General features: G+C 35.9%; 1 protein-coding gene across 1 annotated transcript in view; it reads right to left on the bottom strand.

Moving 5' to 3' along the window:
- The window catches only part of LOC132559388 (glutamate receptor ionotropic, NMDA 2A-like), a 49,027-nt gene extending 26,669 nt beyond the window's left edge, over positions 1 to 22,358 (bottom strand). The window contains exon 1 of the mRNA XM_060223999.1: positions 21,924 to 22,358. Coding sequence (XP_060079982.1) covers positions 21,924 to 22,358 — 435 coding nt within the window. The remainder of the gene's footprint in view (positions 1 to 21,923) is intronic.

Genomic DNA, 22,358 nt, shown 5'->3' with positions numbered 1-22,358 from the left:
TTCGAAATGGGGTTATGACTATACAGCTAGCCAACAGTTTGCTTCTCAAACCCTCACTATGTTATTTGCGGAAGTCGTGATATTAAGAATAAGTCTAACTATCTAATAAACTGCCGTATGTAAATTACATTGAAGTTATATTAATTTGGAAAGGTATTATGGGACGGGAAAGGATATGGACACGTGAGGAACCCTAACCTGAGGAACTTTAATGCTTAAAGGAAATAAACGTATACTATTTTAATCAACAAGGTAACAAAGAAAGAGACAGTGTTTATTTCATCATTCACGATCAAAGCAAGGCCTTAACATGTAATTCAGGATAAATCGACTAATTGTGAACATATCGTTAGGTAGTTGTAGGGTTTTAGGTGATTGCTAGGTAATGATAATCGTCCATCTGGTAAAACACTTGATGCCGAATTTTCACTTTAATGTAATTAATTGAAGCATGTGTTTTGTGCACATGTAAACTCCACCAGTAATCACGCTGCACCTCGGCGAACAAAATCAGATTTATATGAACAATTCAAATCTCGTTATCAACCAAACTGTTATCTAATTTAACCACTGGATCTAAAAAAAGCTTGAAATTGTTCGGTGCTAAACACAGGAATAATTGACCAGATGTATCTATTGATTAACGGTAAATCTTTTTTTTTAATAAGGTATATGATACAAAAATTATAATATAGAATTCAAGGTGTGTGGTACACAGAATTATAATATAGAATTCAAGGTGTTTGGTAAACAGAATTATAATATCAAATCCAAGGTGCATGGTACACATAATTATAATATAGAATTCAAGGTGTGTGGTACACAGAATTATAATATAGAATTCAAGGTGTTTGGTAAACAGAATTATAATATCAAATCCAAGGTGCATGGTACACATAATTATAATATAGAATTCAAGGTGTGTGGTACACATAATTATAATATAGAATTCAAGGTGTGTGGTACACAGAATTATAATATAGAATTCAAGGTGTTTGGTACACATAATTATAATATAGAATTCAAGGTGTGTGGTACACAGAATTATAATATAGAATTCAAGATGTGTGGTACACATAATTATAATATAGAATTCAAGGTGTGTGGTACACAGAATTATAATATAGAATCCAAGGTGTGTGGTACACAGAATTATAATATATAATTCAAGGTGTGTGGTACACAGAATTATAATATAGAATCCAAGGTGTGTGGTACACAGAATTATAATATAGAATTCAAGGTGTTTGGTAAACAGAATTATAATATCAAATCCAAGGTGTGTGGTACACAGAATTATAATATAGAATCCAAGGTGTGTGGTACACAGAATTATAATATAGAATTCAAGGTGTGTGGTACACAGAATTATAATATAGAATCCAAGGTGTGTGGTACACAGAATTATAATATAGAATCCAAGGTGTGTGGTACACAGAATTATAATATATAATTCAAGGTGTGTGGTACACAGAATTATAATATAGAATTCAAGATGTGTGGTACACAGAATTATAATATAGTATTCAAGGTGTGTGGTACACAGAATTATAATATCAAATCCAAGGTGCATGATACACATAATTATAATATAGAATTCAAGGTGTGTGGTACACAGAACTATAATATAGAATTCAAGGTGTGTGGTACACAGAATTATAATATAGAATCCAAGGTGTGTGGTACACAGAATTATAATATAGAATTCAAGGTGTGTGGTACACAGAATTATAATATAGAATTCAAGGTGTTTGGTAAACAGAATTATAATATCAAATCCAAGGTGCATGGTACACATAATTATAATATAGAATTCAAGGTGCATGGTACACAGGATTATGATATAGAATTCAAGGTGTGTGGTACACAGAATTATAATATAGAATTCAAGGTGTTTGGTACACATAATTATAATATAGAATTCAAGGTGTGTGGTACACAGAATTATAATATAGAATTCAAGATGTGTGGTACACATAATTATAATATAGAATTCAAGGTGTGTGGTACACAGAATTATAATATAGAATCCAAGGTGTGTGGTACACAGAATTATAATATATAATTCAAGGTGTGTGGTACACAGAATTATAATATAGAATCCAAGGTGTGTGGTACACAGAATTATAATATAGAATTCAAGGTGCATGGTACACATAATTATAATATAGAATTCAAGGTGTGTGGTACACAGAATTATAATATAGAATTCAAGGTGTTTGGTAAACAGAATTATAATATCAAATCCAAGGTGCATGGTACACATAATTATAATATAGAATTCAAGGTGCATGGTACACAGGATTATGATATAGAATTCAAGGTGTGTGGTACACAGAATTATAATATAGAATCCAAGGTGTGTGGTACACAGAATTATAATATAGAATCCAAGGTGTGTGGTACACAGAATTATAATATAGAATTCAAGGTGCATGGTACACATAATTATAATATAGAATTCAAGGTGTGTGGTACACAGGATTATAATATAGAATTCAAGGTGTGTGGTACACAGAATTATAATATAGTATTCAAGGTGTGTGGTACACAGAATTATAATATAGAATCCAAGGTGTTTGGTACACAGAATTATAATATAGAATCCAAGGTGTGTGGTACACAGAATTATAATATAGTATTCAAGGTGTGTGGTACACATAATTATAATATAGAATTCAAGGTGTTGGGTACACAGGATTATAATATAGAATTCAAGGTGTATGGGACACAGAATTATAATATAGTATTGAAGGTGTTGGGTACACAGGATTATAATATAGAATTCAAGGTGTATAATACATAGAATCATAATATAAGATAAAATGAGATATTCGGTAAATACCAGAAGAAGCATCATTCAGTACATATTAAAAATTATAGACAGTAGAGCAAAATATCTAATAAATATAATCATACTTCTCCCTTTTCTTATTTCCAAAGATCTTCCGTCTAACGCGCTAAAATTTATTTCTCGTTTTCGTCGTAAAAAGTAAATAGGAGTTTAATAGTCGTAACTACCATTTTAAATTATACAAGCTAAGCATTATAAAGTCCCTGTGGTGCATTACACTGCGTTTAACATGTTTGAATATAAGACATTTCACACCAATAAAGCACCCAAGTATATGTATTATAATCGGCACTACTTAGATCTAATGAATACGTTCACGGCTCTAATTTTCATTGCATATTCTTTCTGGAGAAACGATGACATCAACATCTTCTGATTATAACGCTGAATTCCTGTTTCGTAATCAGAAAACGATTCAGAAATATATTTTGTTAGAAATATATTGTTTCTCTTGTGTTCTTGACATTGACAGCAATTTGCAGATCAGTTTTCTAGTTCTAGTTTCATCCACAATTACTGAAAACAAGAGAGTATTCGGAATTTCACCCTAACACGACTTGTAGAAGTAATACTGAAATAGAGCAATTTCTGGCGCGGTTCAAAATACGTTTTTTGAAACAAACTCCACAGGCTTAAATGACATAAATCACAATAGAAAAAAGTGGTCCGTGGAGTCCAAGCATATACAAGGTTAATTAAATTTAATGATATCATTGTAAAAGACGTAAAAAAGAAAGTTTTAGTTACTGCCGCTTTACGTCCTGTTAACAGCCATGGACTTCACCACTCAACCACCGCGGCCCCTTATAAAAAGGAACACAGCTGAATGAATACTAGTGGAAAATGGTTAGAAGTCTGACAAGTTTTAATAAATACTGGTCCGACAAACTTGGAATGATTTATCGGGGGGAATGTGCATACAAAATCAATAAAAAACATTTCGATGTATACAAAAGAACACACAGAATTTCTTCATACCATGTATTTAAATGAAGGATTCTATTCTAGTACTGAAACAATTTCATAATCATGGCTTTATCATTGACAATGACAACCGCGTGGGAAAATAAAAAAAAAAAAACCAAAGGCAGGACTGATGTTTTATTAGTTCTATCTATCTGAAGTTTTTATCAATAAAATAAAATGTTTTAATAAGATGTTAAAAATTAAGAGGAGCAAGTTTAACATCTTTAAATCCTATCTAATAAGCTATCAAAGCATGAATGATACGCAACGCCAAGGGGACACAGTAAGCTAGACATCACACCAAACATACTATACACGACAGAGATGGAAACCGATTTACTTGCGTTAGAGGATACAAATGACAGTAAGTATCGGCTGGATTCAGAAAATAAAGATTTGTGGTGAGCCGACGATAAACTGAACATAAGTCAATGTTGATCGACGTGATCAGACAAATGTTGCAGCTTATTGTACTATGAGTGCCGCCAAGGCGTTCGTCTTGAAAGCATTCATTTGACACAGACGCCGGTAGTGTCATCGTGGTCATCTACACGTTTGTATGTCGAGTTATGCCAAATGGCTGTCACAGGAGGCGGTGTTGGGAACAAACAGTTATCACAACGATATCACGATTACTGAGTTGTACCCATCAAGGGGCTTTTCCAACACATCAACTGAACTGTTGCCTCGTAGGATGCAATAGTTGTAAAAGCGAATAGATAAATTCCATCACAGAGATAAAATTCCATAGTGGCCATCACACAATTACCGTCCCCGTCAATTTGTACTAGGCTTTGTTTACAACCATCATTACTGACGATCATAGAAAGGAACCACAGTATGACAATTTTGTACGGTTTTGTCTTTACACTAACGAGTCTTTGGTTAGTAATGGTATGTGTCAGTCATGCCTCGCTTTAATATAAATATATTTTATTGTTTATCTGACATCATAATATGACATCAATATAAACGCTTCCCAATAATGACAAACATGATATCAACTCAACAAAGAGGAAAATAAACATCAAAGATAAATGTTATTATAACTTATAACTATTTATCATTGATGTGTCGGTATTTCCTTCGTTGTTTTTAAAACAATTAGATTTACTGAAACGCTTACAGCGTAACGTGAATATCGTTTTTAAACATTCTGAACTTACTCATTTGAACATTTGAAGAAAAAACATAAGATTTGATTTCTTAATTGTTTCTGTTAGAAAAGAATATTAAAGAATCGATAGAAGTTTAGATGAAACCCTCAGACAGAGCGAATATAGTAAGTTCACAGCGACTTAATCGTATAATAATTTAGATACAGATCGAAGTCCGTGATTGATTTTAGATAAAGAACAACAGTACGGCATTCTTTGGGGTATGAATTATTTACAACTTTGAAACCGCAGAATTGCTTATCGAAAAAAGGCTGCATATACAGTTTACTGTGTACACGAGCAGAACTTTAAACAAGTATATTATAATCGTACATGCACAAAGGAAAGATTGAAATACTATCATAAATGGATGTTGTTATTGTGCGATCTGTATAAGAATAAATGTCCTTGAGTTTCTTGGGTCAATATCCGTGTAAGGAATAGAACCATTTGTTTAAGTTCCCAAAGCCTTCGTAGTAAGCTTGTGTCTGGTCCGGAAACCTGATGCTTGCTTTGGCCTCCCTAGTAAGATGGCTAAGTGAACAAGACACATATAAGACCCCTGAGACCTCACAGTGGTGTTACCATGTTTCCTTTAGTTCTCCATTGCCGCTGCGAGGATACCCTAGGGAGTCGCCAGTCGATAGACTGTCGTGTAACTGACAATGTATTTGGGGATCAGACGAGATAGTTTTATCACTGTTGGACCAACCTGTCAGACGAGGACTTATTAGGGCCAGCACGGCCACAAGTCGGCTACTTCTTGATAGACAAAGCTATAGCTGGTTATCTTTGGCAGCCATTAAAACTCATTATGACTCGGCGGCATCTGCGGTACTTTAAATAAATTAATTGGGTCCGCTAATTGATTAAGTGGTAGCTATTAACGTACAAGACTTCGGACTCTCGCAGTATGACAAGATAAAATCCAATACACAGCTAGAGCAAAGACATCACAGCCGAACACACCTGAGCTACGATGTATGTAACGAAATCAGTATCAAAACGGAAGTTAACATTACTGTTAATAACAGTTCTGGTACAGAGAAGAAGAGACGATGAAGATAAGTTTTTTTCTTATTCAATTAAATTATTAGCTAATGACACAACAATATCTTAATGTAAAGAATTAAAAAACCCAAATAAGATAAGATGCGATTTTTTTTCATAAATAATCAATTTCTTGATTTGAATTTCGATCGACTGTCTTTGAGTCGTGTTAGTGTGAAAAAACAGGAAATTCTTTAATGTCAGGTTAGACGTGTGAGGTAATATAATGTATATGAGCTCTATTACTGTACCTTCAGGTGCAAGATGGGCCTTCACATTATTTATGTAACTGTTATTTGAAAGAAAAGCACTGTTCAAACATTCAAGACAACAGACATATACTTGGTAACTCTGTTGATATATCTATACTTCTAATTAAAATTTAGAGTGTAATATGCTCCGAAGTGTGTTTTATGAGCAGTTCTAAGGATCGCAAAAATACAACTTCTCATTTCATGAAATCTCATATGAAATGAAAATTCACCTCAGATCGTATAAAACATTATAAACCTGATGGTAGGACAAAAGAAATATAAATATTGTCACCATTCCTTGGTGATAAAAACAAAGGTGGGACGAAAGAATTGTACATATTGTCACCATTCATTCATTCTTTCTCAGCTCTTCTCCCAATGTCTCTCTTAACCTTTTGTTCTAAGCGTTGACCGAGGAAAATGTGATCGGATGGTTGGTAGCAATCGTATCAAGGTTTTTGACATTTCAGTGTGATGACACTATAAAATGTTCGTCAATGACGTCACCATCCGTCATCGCCATCTACTTTGTTCTGTCTGAAAAGCTGGCCTTAACGCTGTTTTCATTAAGACTTTTATAGAGTTATTTTTAGTTCTACGTCCTTGCAACATCCAGAATCATATGAAGACGGTATTGCTAGGGCCCCTGATCGATGCTTTTTATGTTTTGAGGTGTCATAACCTTGACAAGGTAGCGTTCAATACTGAGTGAGAAGCAAGAAGCACAGAGTACTGTACCTGTCAGTGACTTTGGTATGTGTTTGGTGCGGAACCCGCAGACTTCTTCAGGTATAAGTAAACCGAAAAGTCAAAAGTAGGGTTTTGTTCAGGAGAGACAGAAAGAATATAGAAAAAATACTATGATCCCATGTTTATTCGATTGTAAAGATAGAGTAATTCAGGCATCGGGTACAATGCTGAAGTCCTTTCTGTGGAGCAAGCTGATTGAAATCAAAGTCATTTGTGATGATAACAAATGCTAAATCCACTTAAGATGTGAGCAGTGGACAATATCATTAGCTGGTACTCTTCAACTTAAACATTTTGTTTGAATCATTTCTCGTTATTGTGCAAGGCATTTGAAAACGAAACCCAATAGAAAAAACCAAAACAAAAAAACAATTAAATAAGATGACTCCCGTAATAACATTTCGTAACATTTCAGTTTTTTTTTCATTTGTTTGGTTTTAGTTTCCCTGATTTCCTTCTTGATTACCTTTTTCCTTTTTCTCTTTTTTAATGTCACGTTTGTCCTAGTTTAGTCTACAACATTTTGTCGGGGGACAAGGCTACGTGCTAACTATACTCCTGACGTCATCACTGTGAAAATAGCAGATTGGTGTCAAAATTAGTTCTGTCTGTCATACAGATTCAGTTAAAAATACTGACACAGAATCAATAAAAGCCTGCAGTGTAGCTCACTTAGAGAAGTTTAGCCGAATTAAAGTGAATTATTAGCGGAAACATAATAAAGTAAAGGAGAGTGGTGAGATGTTAAATGCTTGGAGAGACCGGGGTGACATATGCCTGTGATGGCTGTTACAGCCGTCAACACAGAGATATGTCACGATGTCTCGGACCGGCCTAACGTGCGACCAATAAACACGACCTTTAATAAAGAGTCACGGAACTTCACGGGACTCACGACTGATAGCAACGCGGGAAATTGAATCATCGACTAGCTGTTGACTTTCACCGACGTCTTCTGGACATTGCCAAACTTGAAGGTACTGATGTATGGATTTTATAACACACTCAAACGTACGCATTATCGTAGAAATCAACTAAATTAGCATTTGCATATACACACGGGGCTTCTCAAATCTATCGACCAAAATTTCAGACAGAAAATTTTCAGACGATATGCAACCGATTATGTCATACTTAGAATTGAATTGCATTGCAATATTGTGAATCAGACATCGGCCATCGGATTTACCCTGTACAGCGGACATGGAATGGATTCCATCACAATATAAGCGTTCACCAAAGGCAATGATCATTTTATCTTCTTGGTGGTCACACGAAGAAATGATAGTTCAATTTCAATCCTAAATATTTTTTTCTTTCTTTTATCATCATTGTCATTTTACTTATAACAAATATATACCAGTGGTGTATAGACAAGTAGATATAAAATTACCACAATGGCTGCCAAATGAAAGGACTACAAATGGCTGCCAAGTGAAAGGACTACAAATGGTTGCCAAGTGACAGGACAAGCACTTTGTAAATTGAAAGAACAACCTATGGTTGCTAAGTTAAAGAACAACCAATGGTTGCGAAAGAAAAGAACAACCAATGGCTGTCAAGTAAAAGAACAACCAATGGTTGCGAAAGAAAAGAACAACCAATGGCTGTCAAGTAAAAGAACAACCAATGGCTGCCAAGTAAAAGAACAACCAATGGTTGCGAAAGAAAAGAACAACCAATGGCTGCCAAGTAAATGGATGATCAAATAAAAAGTTAATGCTACAACTGGTTTCCAAAGTAAATGTTAACAAAATCATAGAAAACATAACACAAGGTTAATAAAACAAATAAAACAAGAAATGTATTTACCATGTCCATCATATAAACCCACACGAATTGGAAAGCATGGTCACTACAGACTTTTCTACAATATGGCCAGCTTTCCGCCAACCTGTATGATAAGCGTATAATAAATGTACGTTTTGAATATCCCTATTGTAAATTTTCCATTTCTGGATAGCAACACCCTACATACTCAACTAATAGTGTTTACATGTCGCAGTTGATTCGATATTCAATGGCCTGTTCAAATTATCACGATTTTCATGCAAGAAGTCTTCAACTGATGGACACGTAGCACAGGGTTTCAAAAGATGCAGATTTATGAAAATTAAAGGATAGTTTTACGGTCGTCATAGTGATCTCATTGAGAAAAAATATCTGTACGATATGAAGCTGGGTGTTTGATGTTGCTGTATACCTTGTCCTCATTTTCGAACGTGACATTACTTACCAAGAGGGTGTCGTCGAAACACAAGACACTTACTCTTCTGGAACACCTGGTCTTATTCGCCTTGTACTTTTTCAGGAGTCTTCGTGTAAATATTCTTTTGTTAATATATTTTGATTATGATTATACTGACATGTTCGAATTTTCTTGTTGTTCTTTAAACAACTATGACTAAAAATGGACATCATGGTGATCAAAGCTGATCAGTGATAGTTATCATCTGTTGGCCAATGATAATAGTTAGCAGCACTATCATGCTCTATCGAGGAATTGTTCATGGTGCATTTCGCAGTGGTCGTACAGCGCAGTATATTTGAGTTACTGACTTGTATCGACCTTTTAAATGTGGTATGTATGCAATCAGCTTTAAAGAGCAGGGTCGCTTGAACTTTAATAGTGCTGACTGTGAACTATACGATATTTTGACTACAAAATATCCTTTTAAAGAATTCTGGTGGAAATGAAATATTTTTTTTAAAATTTGAAATTTCAGATCTATGATAAGAAACGCACGTTGCCAAATGTTTTGCATTTTAACCAATCAGGATATAAGTAACCAACTATTGATAATAATTGTTGATAAAATATTGATTTGCAGTGGAATACACAATCACATGTATCCTACTGATTTCGATGTGCCCACTTTTAGGTAGTGTCAATTTCATATAAGGACTCATTATATGCATTACTATTTACACACATTATGCTGAAATAACACCCATATTTATATTTGTGGTAATCCGAATGGTGACAAGAAAAAGTCAGCGATTAAAGATATACACCTTCTCGTCATGTTGCCAAAGAAAACAAGAGACCCCCTACGAAGTGGATTCCGTTGTGCCTACCATAATCCCGTATGGGCCCAGTACGGCATTTTCTAACGAGTAACGTGCGTACTTTATTTGTTTAAAGATGTAAGAAGTATTTCATGTGTAATATTTTTAAGATCTAGATAGCTATGTTTTCTCGATATGTGATGCTCATTTGTGTAAAACAAATATTAATGTTTATTCTACAGAAACATCTGATGATTGTTGCGCAACTGAGGTAACCTCCATGTGCGCCAGACACGCGAACCCGTTGATAATGTTGACAATTAAGTTGTAGAGCGTACTGGCGAACACGAACAAATACTTGGCTGTAGTGTTGATATCAAGAGTTAGGGCCATACCATCAGGACAATTCGGATATTAAGAGTTCAATTTTACAGTAGAAAAGATAAGAGAAACGGCAAATAGCATCAACATTTCCTCACACGCAATGGTTTCGTTTTGGTACAGGAATCCCACGAACAATTATATCGATAATGTTACATTAGTAGCAATTGTGTTACTATGTACTCCAGGAACCCTTTATCTTTTTCTATATTCACTTTTTTTTTTGCATTAACATTGGAATTGTGACAATTTTAAAGAGAAAAACTTCTTCTAGGTCACAAGTATTTTTGTCAGGGAGATAGTTTACACTTTGTCGAAGTATATAGATATGAAAAATATCAATACTATCCACGCTTATATACTAATTTAGATTAGACTCAAAACGCAAAAATGACATGTGTGCTTGTCTAATGAAAATGATTTAAGAAATAATGAAAGAAGACAATGGTTACACATATAATTATATAATAACATACGAGATAAAATTCTACTTATGGTTATCGTACCTTCCAGCATTGAATAAACTACGGATTCATGTTAATTATTATAATATAAATGAGATTATACGTCATTCTTTATCGAATACACCAAAACTAGTCAGATCGTACATATCTAATAATTTCACAGGTGATAACATGTATGGTCTATAGGTTTGAACCTTATATCCAAGGACGCTGTTTTCCAATATCACCATTTTAATTTTATTCAGTGAAGAACTTATCAGAATACAAAGCCTGGTCTGAGGGAACCGCCTTTGTTCGTATCACATCAACTCATTTAATTAAGACGATCTCCAAATAAAAGACTCAAAACGAACTCCGAAGGCACTCTGATACATGATCACAGTACACTGACTGAATATACATGTATAATTGATATAAGTGTAAAAATGTCCCTTTAATTTAGTTTTATTGACTAACGCCTGAAATGTGAAGAAGTGTGCAGTAGTCTAGTAAAGAACTAACTTTCATACTTGATCAGCTGAGCTGTCCCGGGTATATACTGATATACTTCTATTTACACATCCTGTTTCTATGTTGATATTGCATATTATTCAGGATTAAAATTTGGTAAGTTGTCAGTATACGATGGTGAGGTATATCACTAGAACTGTTCATGTCCTTGTGATCATCTGTACGCTGTTGGTTACAACTACATTAATGTACAAGTCTATACGTCGAATCCCAAGTGCCGAATGTTATGTATTTTGTTTCGTTCTGCCTCACAATTTCAATTACCAATATAGGGGATATTTACTTAATAATAATCAATAAACAGAAATAAAATGGATTGTCTAGAAATATTGAATATTGCATAATCGTCATCCTAATGTGACGCTGGAGACCTTCGTCTGTATATTTCAGTGCTGTAGCACTATAATGTCGGTTTCAGTTTCGCACTATCACAAGGAGCTTTTACGATTATATCGCAACCTTTCCAAAAACACACACACGTAACGCATGCATCCTCCTAGCATGATTAACGATGAGTCCATCCTTAAATAACCACAACTGTTAATTGATCCTGGAGCAATATAAACGCCCCCCCCCCCCCCCGGAAAAAAAAATAAAATATGTACATGTGATATAGAGAAATACTGCCTTTCTGTGACATTATGGCTTCATACCATTTTTACATGTACTTTTTAAACATTTAATTAAGATTTTTTAAAACAAATACCCATTTTTCATACGTCCTTGACTTAGGACCACCTGCAATTATTTATCATTCAGTATATAAATATAGAAAGCATACCGACAAAAACAATACTAGTTAGGTATTCCGTTATAGTAACTCTATCGTATTTCCTTTGAAGATTCTTTGCCTCAGAAAACATTTGTAGGATATACTTGCAGTTAATTTGAAGCACTATGGAGCCTGATGATCTTTATTACTTAAAGACGTGGCAAACATTCTGAATTTGCTTTGGAAACATTCTCTAATCAATTCGTTGTACGGTATAGTCACTGTGGTACCAATATCTTTACTTTTGTATAAAGAGGAGAGCAGTATAACACAATACTGTTATACAGGGTACAGGGTGGCACAACATAATACTGTTATACAGGGTACAGGGTGGTACAACACAATAATGTTATACAGGGTACAGGGTGATACAACACAATACTGTTATACAGGGTGGTACAACACAATGCTGTTATACAGGGTGGTACAACACAATACTGTTATACAGGGTGGTACAACATAATACTGTTATACAGGATGGTACAACACAATACTGTTATACAGGGTACTGGGTGGTACAACATAATACTGTTATACAGGGTACAGGATGGTACAACACAATACTGTTATACAGTGTACGGGGTGGTACAACACAATACTGTTATACAGGGTACAGGGTGGCACAACATAATACTGTTATACAGGGTACAGGGTGGTACAACACAATAATGTTATACAGGGTACAGGGTGATACAACACAATACTGTTATACAGGGTGGTACAACACAATGCTGTTATACAGGGTGGTACAACACAATACTGTTATACAGGGTGGTACAACATAATACTGTTATACAGGATGGTACAACACAATACTGTTATACAGGGTACTGGGTGGTACAACATAATACTGTTATACAGGGTACAGGATGGTACAACACAATACTGTTATACAGTGTACGGGGTGGTACAACACAATACTGTTATACAGGGTACAGGGTGGTACATCATAATACTGTTATACAAGGTACATGGTGGTACAACACAATAATGTTATACAGGGTACAGGGTGGTACAACACAATACTGTTATACAAGGTACAGGGTGGTACAACATAGTACTGTTATACAGGGTACAAGGTGGTAAAACATAATACTGTTATACAGGGTACAGGGTGGGTAAAAATAATACTATTATACAGGGTACAGGGTGGTACAACACAATAATGTTATACAGGGTACAGGGTGATACAACACAATACTGTTATACAGGGTGGTACAACACAATGCTGTTATACAGGGTGGTACAACACAATACTGTTATACAGGGTGGTACAACATAATACTGTTATACAGGATGGTACAACACAATACTGTTATACAGGGTACTGGGTGGTACAACATAATACTGTTATACAGGGTACAGGATGGTACAACACAATACTGTTATACAGTGTACAGGGTGGTACAACACAATACTGTTATACAGGGTACAGGGTGGTACATCATAATACTGTTATACAAGGTACATGGTGGTACAACACAATAATGTTATACAGGGTACAGGGTGGTACAACACAATACTGTTATACAAGGTACAGGGTGGTACAACATAGTACTGTTATACAGGGTACAAGGTGGTAAAACATAATACTGTTATACAGGGTACAGGGTGGTTAAAAATAATACTATTATACAGGGTTCAGGGTGGTACAACATAATGCTGTTAAACAGGGTACAAGGTGGAACAACATAATACTGTTATACAGGGTGGTACAACATAATGCTGTTATTCAGGGTGGTACAACATCATGCTGTTATACAGGGTACAGGGTGGTACAACACAATACTGTTATACAGGGTACAGGATGGTACAACACAATACTGTTATACAGTGTACAGGGTGGTACATCATAATACTGTTATACAAGGTACAGAGTGGTACAACACAATACTGTTATACAGGGTACAGGGTGGTAAAACACCATACTGTTATACAGGGTGGTACAACACAATACTGTTATACAGGGTACAGGGTGGTACAACATAATGCTATTATACAAGGTACAGGGTGGTACAACATAATACTGTTATACAGGGTGGTACAACATAATGCTGTTATTCAGGGTGGTACAACATCATGCTGTTATACAGGGTACAGGGTGGTACATCACAATACTGTTATACAGGGTACAGGATGGTACAACACAATACTGTTATACAGTGTACAGGGTGGTACATCATAATACTGTTATACAAGGTACAGGGTGGTACAACACAATACTGTTATACAGGGTTCATGATGGTACAACACCATACTGTTATACAGGGTACAGGGTGGTACAAGACAATACTGTTATACTGGGTGGTACAACACAATACTGTTATACAGGATGGTACAACACAATACTGTTATAGAGGGTACAGGGTGGTACAACATAGTACTGTTATACAGGGTACAGGGTGGTACAACATAATACTGTTATAGAGGGTACAGGATGGTACAACATAGTACTGTTATACAGGGTACAGGGTGGTACAACGTAGTACTGTTATACTGGGTACAGGGTGGCACAACATAATACTGTTATACAGGGTACAGGGTGGTACAACACAATAATGTTATACAGGGTACAGGGTGATACAACACAATACTGTTATACAGGGTACAGGGTGGTACAACACAATACTGTTATACAGGGTGGTACAACACAATACTGTTATACAGGGTGGTACAACATAATACTGTTATACAGGATGGTACAACACAATACTGTTATACAGGGTACAGGGTGGTACAACATAATACTGTTATACAGGGTACAGGATGGTACAACACAATACTGTTATACAGGGTACAGGGTGGTACAACATAATGCTGTTATACAGGGTACAGGGTGGTACAACACAATACTGTTATACAGGGTACAGGGTGGTACAACACAATACTGTTATACAGGGTACAGGGTGGTACAACACAATACTGTTATACAGGGTGGTACAACACAATACTGTTATACAGGGTACAGGGTGGTACAACATAATGCTGTTATACAGGGTACAGGGTGGTACAACATAATGCTGTTATACAGGGTACAGGGTGGTACAACACAATACTGTTATACAGGGTACAGGGTGGTACAACACAATAATGTTATACAGGGTACAGGGTGGTACAACACAATACTGTTATACAGGGTGGTACAACACAATACTGTTATACAGGGTACAGGGTGGTACAACATAATGCTGTTATACAGGGTACAGGGTGGTACAACATAATGCTGTTATACAGGGTACAGGGTGGTACAACACAATACTGTTATACAGGGTACAGGGTGGTACAACACAATACTGTTATACAGGGTACAGGGTGGTACAACACAATAATGTTATACAGGGTACAGGGTGGTACAACACAATACTGTTATACAGGGTACAGGGTGGTACAACATAATGCTGTTATACAGGGTACAGGGTGGTACAACACAATGCTGTTATACAGGGTACAGGGTGGTACAACACAATACTGTTATACAGGGTACAGGGTGGTACAACATAATGCTGTTATACAGGGTACAGGGTGGTACAACACAATACTGTTATACAGGGTACAGGGTGGTACAACATAATGCTGTTATACAGGGTACAGGGTGGTACAACACAATACTGTTATACAGGGTACAGGGTGGTACAACACAATACTGTTATACAGGGTACAGGGTGGTACAACATAATACTGTTATACTGGGTACTGGGTAGTACAACACAATACTGTTATACAGGGTACAGGGTGGTACAACACAATACTGTTATACAGGGTACAGGGTGGTACAACACAATACTGTTATACAGGGTACAGGGTGGTACAACATAATACTGTTATACTGGGTACTGGGTAGTACAACACAATACTGTTATACAGGGTACACAGTGTTGTTAAAGCCGTAAATCTCACCCCCAACACGACTTTCTGTTCAATATGCTGGTAACATTTATCATTAGAGTTTCTATCGAATGTCTGACCTTCGAATCATTCCAAAATTTTCTTTTGATTCTATCTCTCAGTACAAAACTTTTATGAAGGATGTCCCATTAACTGCTACATTGGAATTACATACAACAACGAAGTTATTATATATCGCACTCAGAACAGGACTTTTGATCACTCTGAACAAACATTCTAGATATTAACTTCTTTATCATACCTTCATGAAGAACTAAGACAGTTTTACCTCACAAGATTGCCTTTAAAACAAGACTTGATACAGGGCTTTTGGCGAATATCCATTTTGATATGTACATTAAATTACAGGATTGCGCTTAATGTATATCGGTATGTTTGATACGAAACACCAACAGGATATTTCTCCTCAACATAGTAAAAATTGCGAAGTCAGTGCACTTGACCTGTTGGTTTTCCTACAGCTACCTGGTTTCCATGGTCACGAGAAAAGTAACGGTTGTCTACTCCTGATTACACATGCGTGAACGTCAACTTTCATTAATAATAGTAGAAATGATACATTCGTTGAGTGAACGATGAAGTAGATTTTATGGTTACATAAACAAGAAAATGATGGATTTATCAGTATGAACCATTATGTGTGCACCGAGCAGACTTGCCTCACGAAATAAAATTCATTCTGTCACAGCAATTCCAGAATTGAAGAAAATCCATGAGAATGGTAGAAGGGATGTGTCAGAACGTGTTACAATGTATGTCAAAATCGCTGTTTATACCTAACGATCAGGGTTTTTAAACTGCCGTGTTACACACAGGGTTTGATTTCTGTCAGTTTTCAACGACTCATACTTCCAAATGATTTTTACAATGTCTAAAACATTAAAATCTGGCAATGTATTGGAAACTCTTTTAAATGTAGATTGTGAACAGAATTTTCCATTCAAATCTCTTAGCTCTTGTTGTTGTTGTTGTTGTTGTTGTTGTTGTTGTTGTTGTTGTTGTTGTTGTTGTTATGACATTTATGAGTACATGATACCATTCTTATTCCAATAAATTTTCGACTTCACTACACAATGTGTTTTATCCTCCAAATTATCAAAAAATCATTGATTTTTCAGTAAATCGTCGGCCTTACACTTTATCATCGCCTGTTAAGTAAGTAATATTTTTTCGCTCTAAAAGTAATCGAATCTTCAGCATTTCGTAGACTTAAAATGTCGGCTACAGGAAACACAATCTCATTAATAAATAGTAATCAATGACATCATAGTCGGTGATGAAAGAGATCATTGTTTATAGTGATCACTCATTTCTCACTGATTTCATAGAAAATTTACATCTTCCTGCACCATTGACATTTAATAATCGATTTTAAAGTTTATAGTCAATACTTTATTGATTTGTAGTTACTAATCGAGCTGAAAGACAGTCATTAAATGATATATCTTTTTTTTTTAAATCATGGAATGAATTAACTAAATATGGACTTTTAAATAAGCTGTCTAGCCACTGATTATCTATTCAATCATCGAATCATCGACGTTTTAATGTGTCATCTAATCATCTACTTTCTAGTAAAATCATCTATCTAAGAGTCAACGGTTTGGTAAATCTAAAAAAAAAAAAAAACAATTGTTAGTTAACGATGCCATTTGTGATAAAATCGATTTCATAGCCAAAGATGATGAAGTATGGCCCACGTGGTCATATATCAATATAAGTATGTTCTGGACAGGATCAGAAAAACGATACACGGTGTCAGTATCTGACAATAACTACGTTGAGAGCATCATGTCTATTGGAACCACCAGCATACTTAAACCATTCTGATTAGCTAAACATGTATGTCCGACTGTGTTGATGTTAATGATCTGTTGTTAGTTTGGATAGAGATGATCATCTACAATCACTAGCCACTCAGTTGGTGTGTAGTGCGAGAGGGTATATATATCATATGTGCAGATGGCGCTGCAGTATAAACATGGCCTCCTGCATCGGACAGGCTCATTAGAGAGGTACGGAATTCATTACTGACAAGTAAATATAGAGGAAGAACAGGAAGAACCAGACGTACCCTTTATACGTCATGGGTAACAAATCCGCAGCTGAAAATCCGTGAAATATAGCTCTCCATTAACTGTAAACCAAGAGATAAAACCCTCTAAATGTAAGCTTCAAAGTTACAGCTCTCTCACATCAAACCTCGAACAACAGCTCTCTCACATCAAACCTCGAACAACAGCTCTCTCACATCAAACCTCGAACAACAACTCTCTCACACCAAACCTCGAACAACAGCTCTCTCACATCAAACCTCGAACAACAACTCTCTCACATCAAACCTCGAATAACAGCCCTTACACCAAACCTCGAATAGATGCTCTCTCACACCAAACCTCGAATAACAGCTCTCTCACATCAAACCTCGAACAACAACTCTCTCACATCAAACCTCGAACAACAACTCTCTCACATCAAACCTCGAATAACAGCCCTTACACCAAACCTCGAATAGATGCTCTCTCACACCAAACCTCGAATAACAGCTCTCTCACATCAAACCTCGAACAACAACTCTCTCACATCAAACCTCGAACAACAACTCTCTCACATCAAACCTCGAATAACAGCCCTTACACCAAACCTCGAATAACAGCTCTCTCACACCAAACCTCGAATAGATGCTCTCTCACACCAAACCTCGAATAGATGCTCTCTCACACAAAACCTCGAATAACAACTCTCTCACACCAAACCTCGAAAAACAGCTCTCATACCAAAACTCGAATAACAACTCTCTCATACCAAACCTCGAACAACAGCTCTCTCACAACAAACCTCGTATAACAGCTCTCACACCAAACCTCGAACAACAACTCTCTCACACCAAACCTCGAACAACAGCTCTCACACCAAACCTCAAATAACAGCTCTCACACCAAACCTCGAACAACAGCTCTCTCACACCAAACCTCGAACAACAGCTCTCACACCAAACCTCGAACAACAGCTCTCACACCAAACCTCGAACAACAACTCTCTCACAACAAACCTCGTATAACAGCTCTCTCACACCAAACCTCGAACAACAACTCTCTCACACCAAACCTCGAACAACAGCTCTCACACCAAACCTCGAACAACAGCTCTCTCACACCAAACCTCGTATAACAGCTCTCACACCAAACCTCGAACAACAACTCTCAAGGAAGAAACCTCCAAAAAGCAGCCCTCAATCACCAAATCCTCTAAATAACAGCTTTCAAACATCCAAAATTAGAAAATAACAGTTCCCAAAAATCTTAAACCCAAAACGTCACTCCTGTAACTATTAACATTAAAATTCTCCAACAATGAACAACAGTCAAACAGTCAAATTTTTAATCTCGATATAGATCATTTTTAACATTAATCATCGAACATACAGCTCTCATTTAGACATAAACCAAAGACATCACAAGTATTTATGAATACATCAGAATAAAGTTATCTACCTCGAAATAATAATAATATTCTTACTGAATTCTGAAGTCTGAAAATGTCCAGCAGGTCATCTGAAGACAGGGAAAACAGTTCTGTCAATACGTTTAAAACGTAGAGAAGAATCACGTCGGGCAATGTCATTCATGGAATCATACTGATCAAGCTCCATTATTTTTTTTATTTCTATGACCGATTTTTATTCCTGAAATTCCAATTTCCATCAAAAATTATTTAAAAATATTATGAAAAAAAGTAATCCGTGTTATAGTGATATGTTTCCTCTCGTCAGAAAAAATGTTCGCGCGAATGTCAGGGATGTTTCCTGACAGCATATCACGTTGTTCTTAAGACTTCCTGTCCCAGTGGAGACATGTGAAGACCATACCATCACTAGCCTTACACGCACCCATAACTTGTGCGTCCCTCAAGATTTACCATGTTTTGCATTATATATCACCACGTGGCTGTTTCGGTCAGTAAAGAATACGACCCGCTTACAAGATTCTGGAATAAGGACATATTGAGCTTTTTATGAATATCGACCGAGCAGTTTGCAGTCAAGTTTGTTGCCAGAAAAGCTTCCTCCTATCAGAATGTAATCCCGTGAGGTTGTCCTGTCAGACACTAAACAGCGCCACCTAGTGGATCAGAACATCTCGTCCTCTACGGGACTTGACTAACATAAGAGACATCCAGTAAATCTGCAAAAAAATCTTCCGAGATAATTTTAACAGTTTTTCGTGTCTTGTTTCAATATTTGGATTGCTGACCATGTTCCATTGATACCAATTTGATATCCACGGATGTAATAATATTAGGAACTAAGTCTACACACATGCTAAGTGTTAAGATACTAAACATTTATTCGAAGAAGGATGATGATAACTATATCATTTACAGTACATTTAAACTGTTTGGACATAATGCAGACGTATTTATACGTCAAACCGGACGGAATCATTCCTGTAACTTGATGTCTATTGCTCTAAACTTACTATATTGTTTCACATATGAATCATTATCAACTGTTCATACGATCTGAAATTAAGATATTATAATGGTATTGCTTTTAGGATAATGATTTTGAGTATTCCTTAATGTGTAACAGTGCGCGTGTTGTAAGCCACTAGCAAAGTACTTATAGACGTAGTCTTCAATGTTTCGTGAAACCGCTATCCCCTATGCAATTCGTCGTTGTCTTTGAAATAAACGTATAATCATTTTTATGATGCCTTTTTTGTATCTTTATGTGAGGATTTATGCATGGGAAAGATTTCCTTACACGATATTTATGAAAGTGAATAACAATTGTAATGTAGTCCCGTTCATAGAGGCTTGTCTCGCCATCCTTTATTTTACATTGACATAAATTTCAAACATCTCTGTGGGATTGATTTTTTCTTTTTTAAATTTTCTGTTTTCAACCTTAAATCTTGCAAATCAGTTTAACCCTAGCCAAATAATCTACAAATGAGTGTTACCAATTGGGGAAATTCCGCAGTCATTCATTCATAAGTTCATTAATTTTAATATTATTGCTATCATTTTTCGGAAAGACATTTTAAAGATAGCTGCATATCGAAAGCTATTCGAACCATCAGATTTTGTGTAGGCCCAAGGAAAATATATGGGTCAAAGTGGGGGTTTAAAATGTAAAAAAAAATATTGTAAACGTTCTGAAAAGTTTTTATTTGAATATTCCTAGTAAGTTGGAGAAAAACCATCAAAATCTGATAAAGTAGGCCACGGTGATGTAATTTGTAACTGGTCTATTTTCATCTCGCACGGTTTTTAAAACAACACAAACACTTTGTTCAACTAATCTTAAAATAACTTGACAATGATTACCACCATAAGAGAATCATGCTTTATACCTGACAAATCGCTGACATTACATGACCCTAAAGGCCTGGTCACGTGCAACTCCAACAAGCCGCATATTTCATTTTCGATTTTAACCAGCATTTTCTGAGAGAGGGATATCTGGGGTATGTATTCCGATACATATAAATATCTAGCGAGAAATACAATATTACGAAAAATTAGATATCATGTACCATCTACCCGTATCTTTTGATGACATATAAAACATTATTTATCATAATTTTCTTTTATCTTATCTGAAATACGAAACATGCAGCATGTCTTGTGGTGAATGCACATTGATGTGAACCGTCTAGACGTCAGAAAAAAACGGCATCTTCGCATACAGAAATATCGGTAAACAGGAGACAGTAAGTGGTTCTCCTACAAATTGTGTTTTATGTTATTATCATAGGTTTGCTTTTCAAAGTAAGTAAAACCTAGACATTCTCCCTGCCTTTAGTACCTGAAAGTCGTGGTATTATTATAGTATAATAGACTTACCTGTACCGATCCGGTTAGGTACGGGTTCCACGACAGCAGGGGCAGTCCTAAATCATGAATGATATTGGTCATATAATCCGTGAGACGAAGGAACTTCGAGTCGTCCTTTAACGTCAAATATAGTACAGTGTTCACCTGCTTTGGCAAAATATTGGAGCAAAACAAATCAAATATCTCCGATGGGTTGTCACCAATTTCCGATTTCTGAATGTCTAATTTGAGTGACCGTATTTGTCGTCGACGTAAGGAGTTATATTGAACCATTCGGATGGCTTTCCTAACAGGTTCTTGCATTTTTATCAAATTCGGCATCAATATTCGAAGTCCCAGTGTTGGTCTTTGGGAATTAACGAATACAGTCGGAGATGTCCCTAACATCCATATCACACTCCAAAAAACGAAGTGAAGAACATTGCCAGATCCCGCGAAATTCAT

The sequence above is a fragment of the Ylistrum balloti genome, unplaced genomic scaffold (genome assembly GCF_031769215.1).
Source record: "Ylistrum balloti isolate Yb309-2 unplaced genomic scaffold, AGI_CSIRO_Ybal_v1 Utg370902, whole genome shotgun sequence".
NCBI classification, from domain to species: domain Eukaryota; kingdom Metazoa; phylum Mollusca; class Bivalvia; order Pectinida; family Pectinidae; genus Ylistrum; species Ylistrum balloti.
This window is presented reverse-complemented; position numbering and strand designations above follow the sequence as displayed.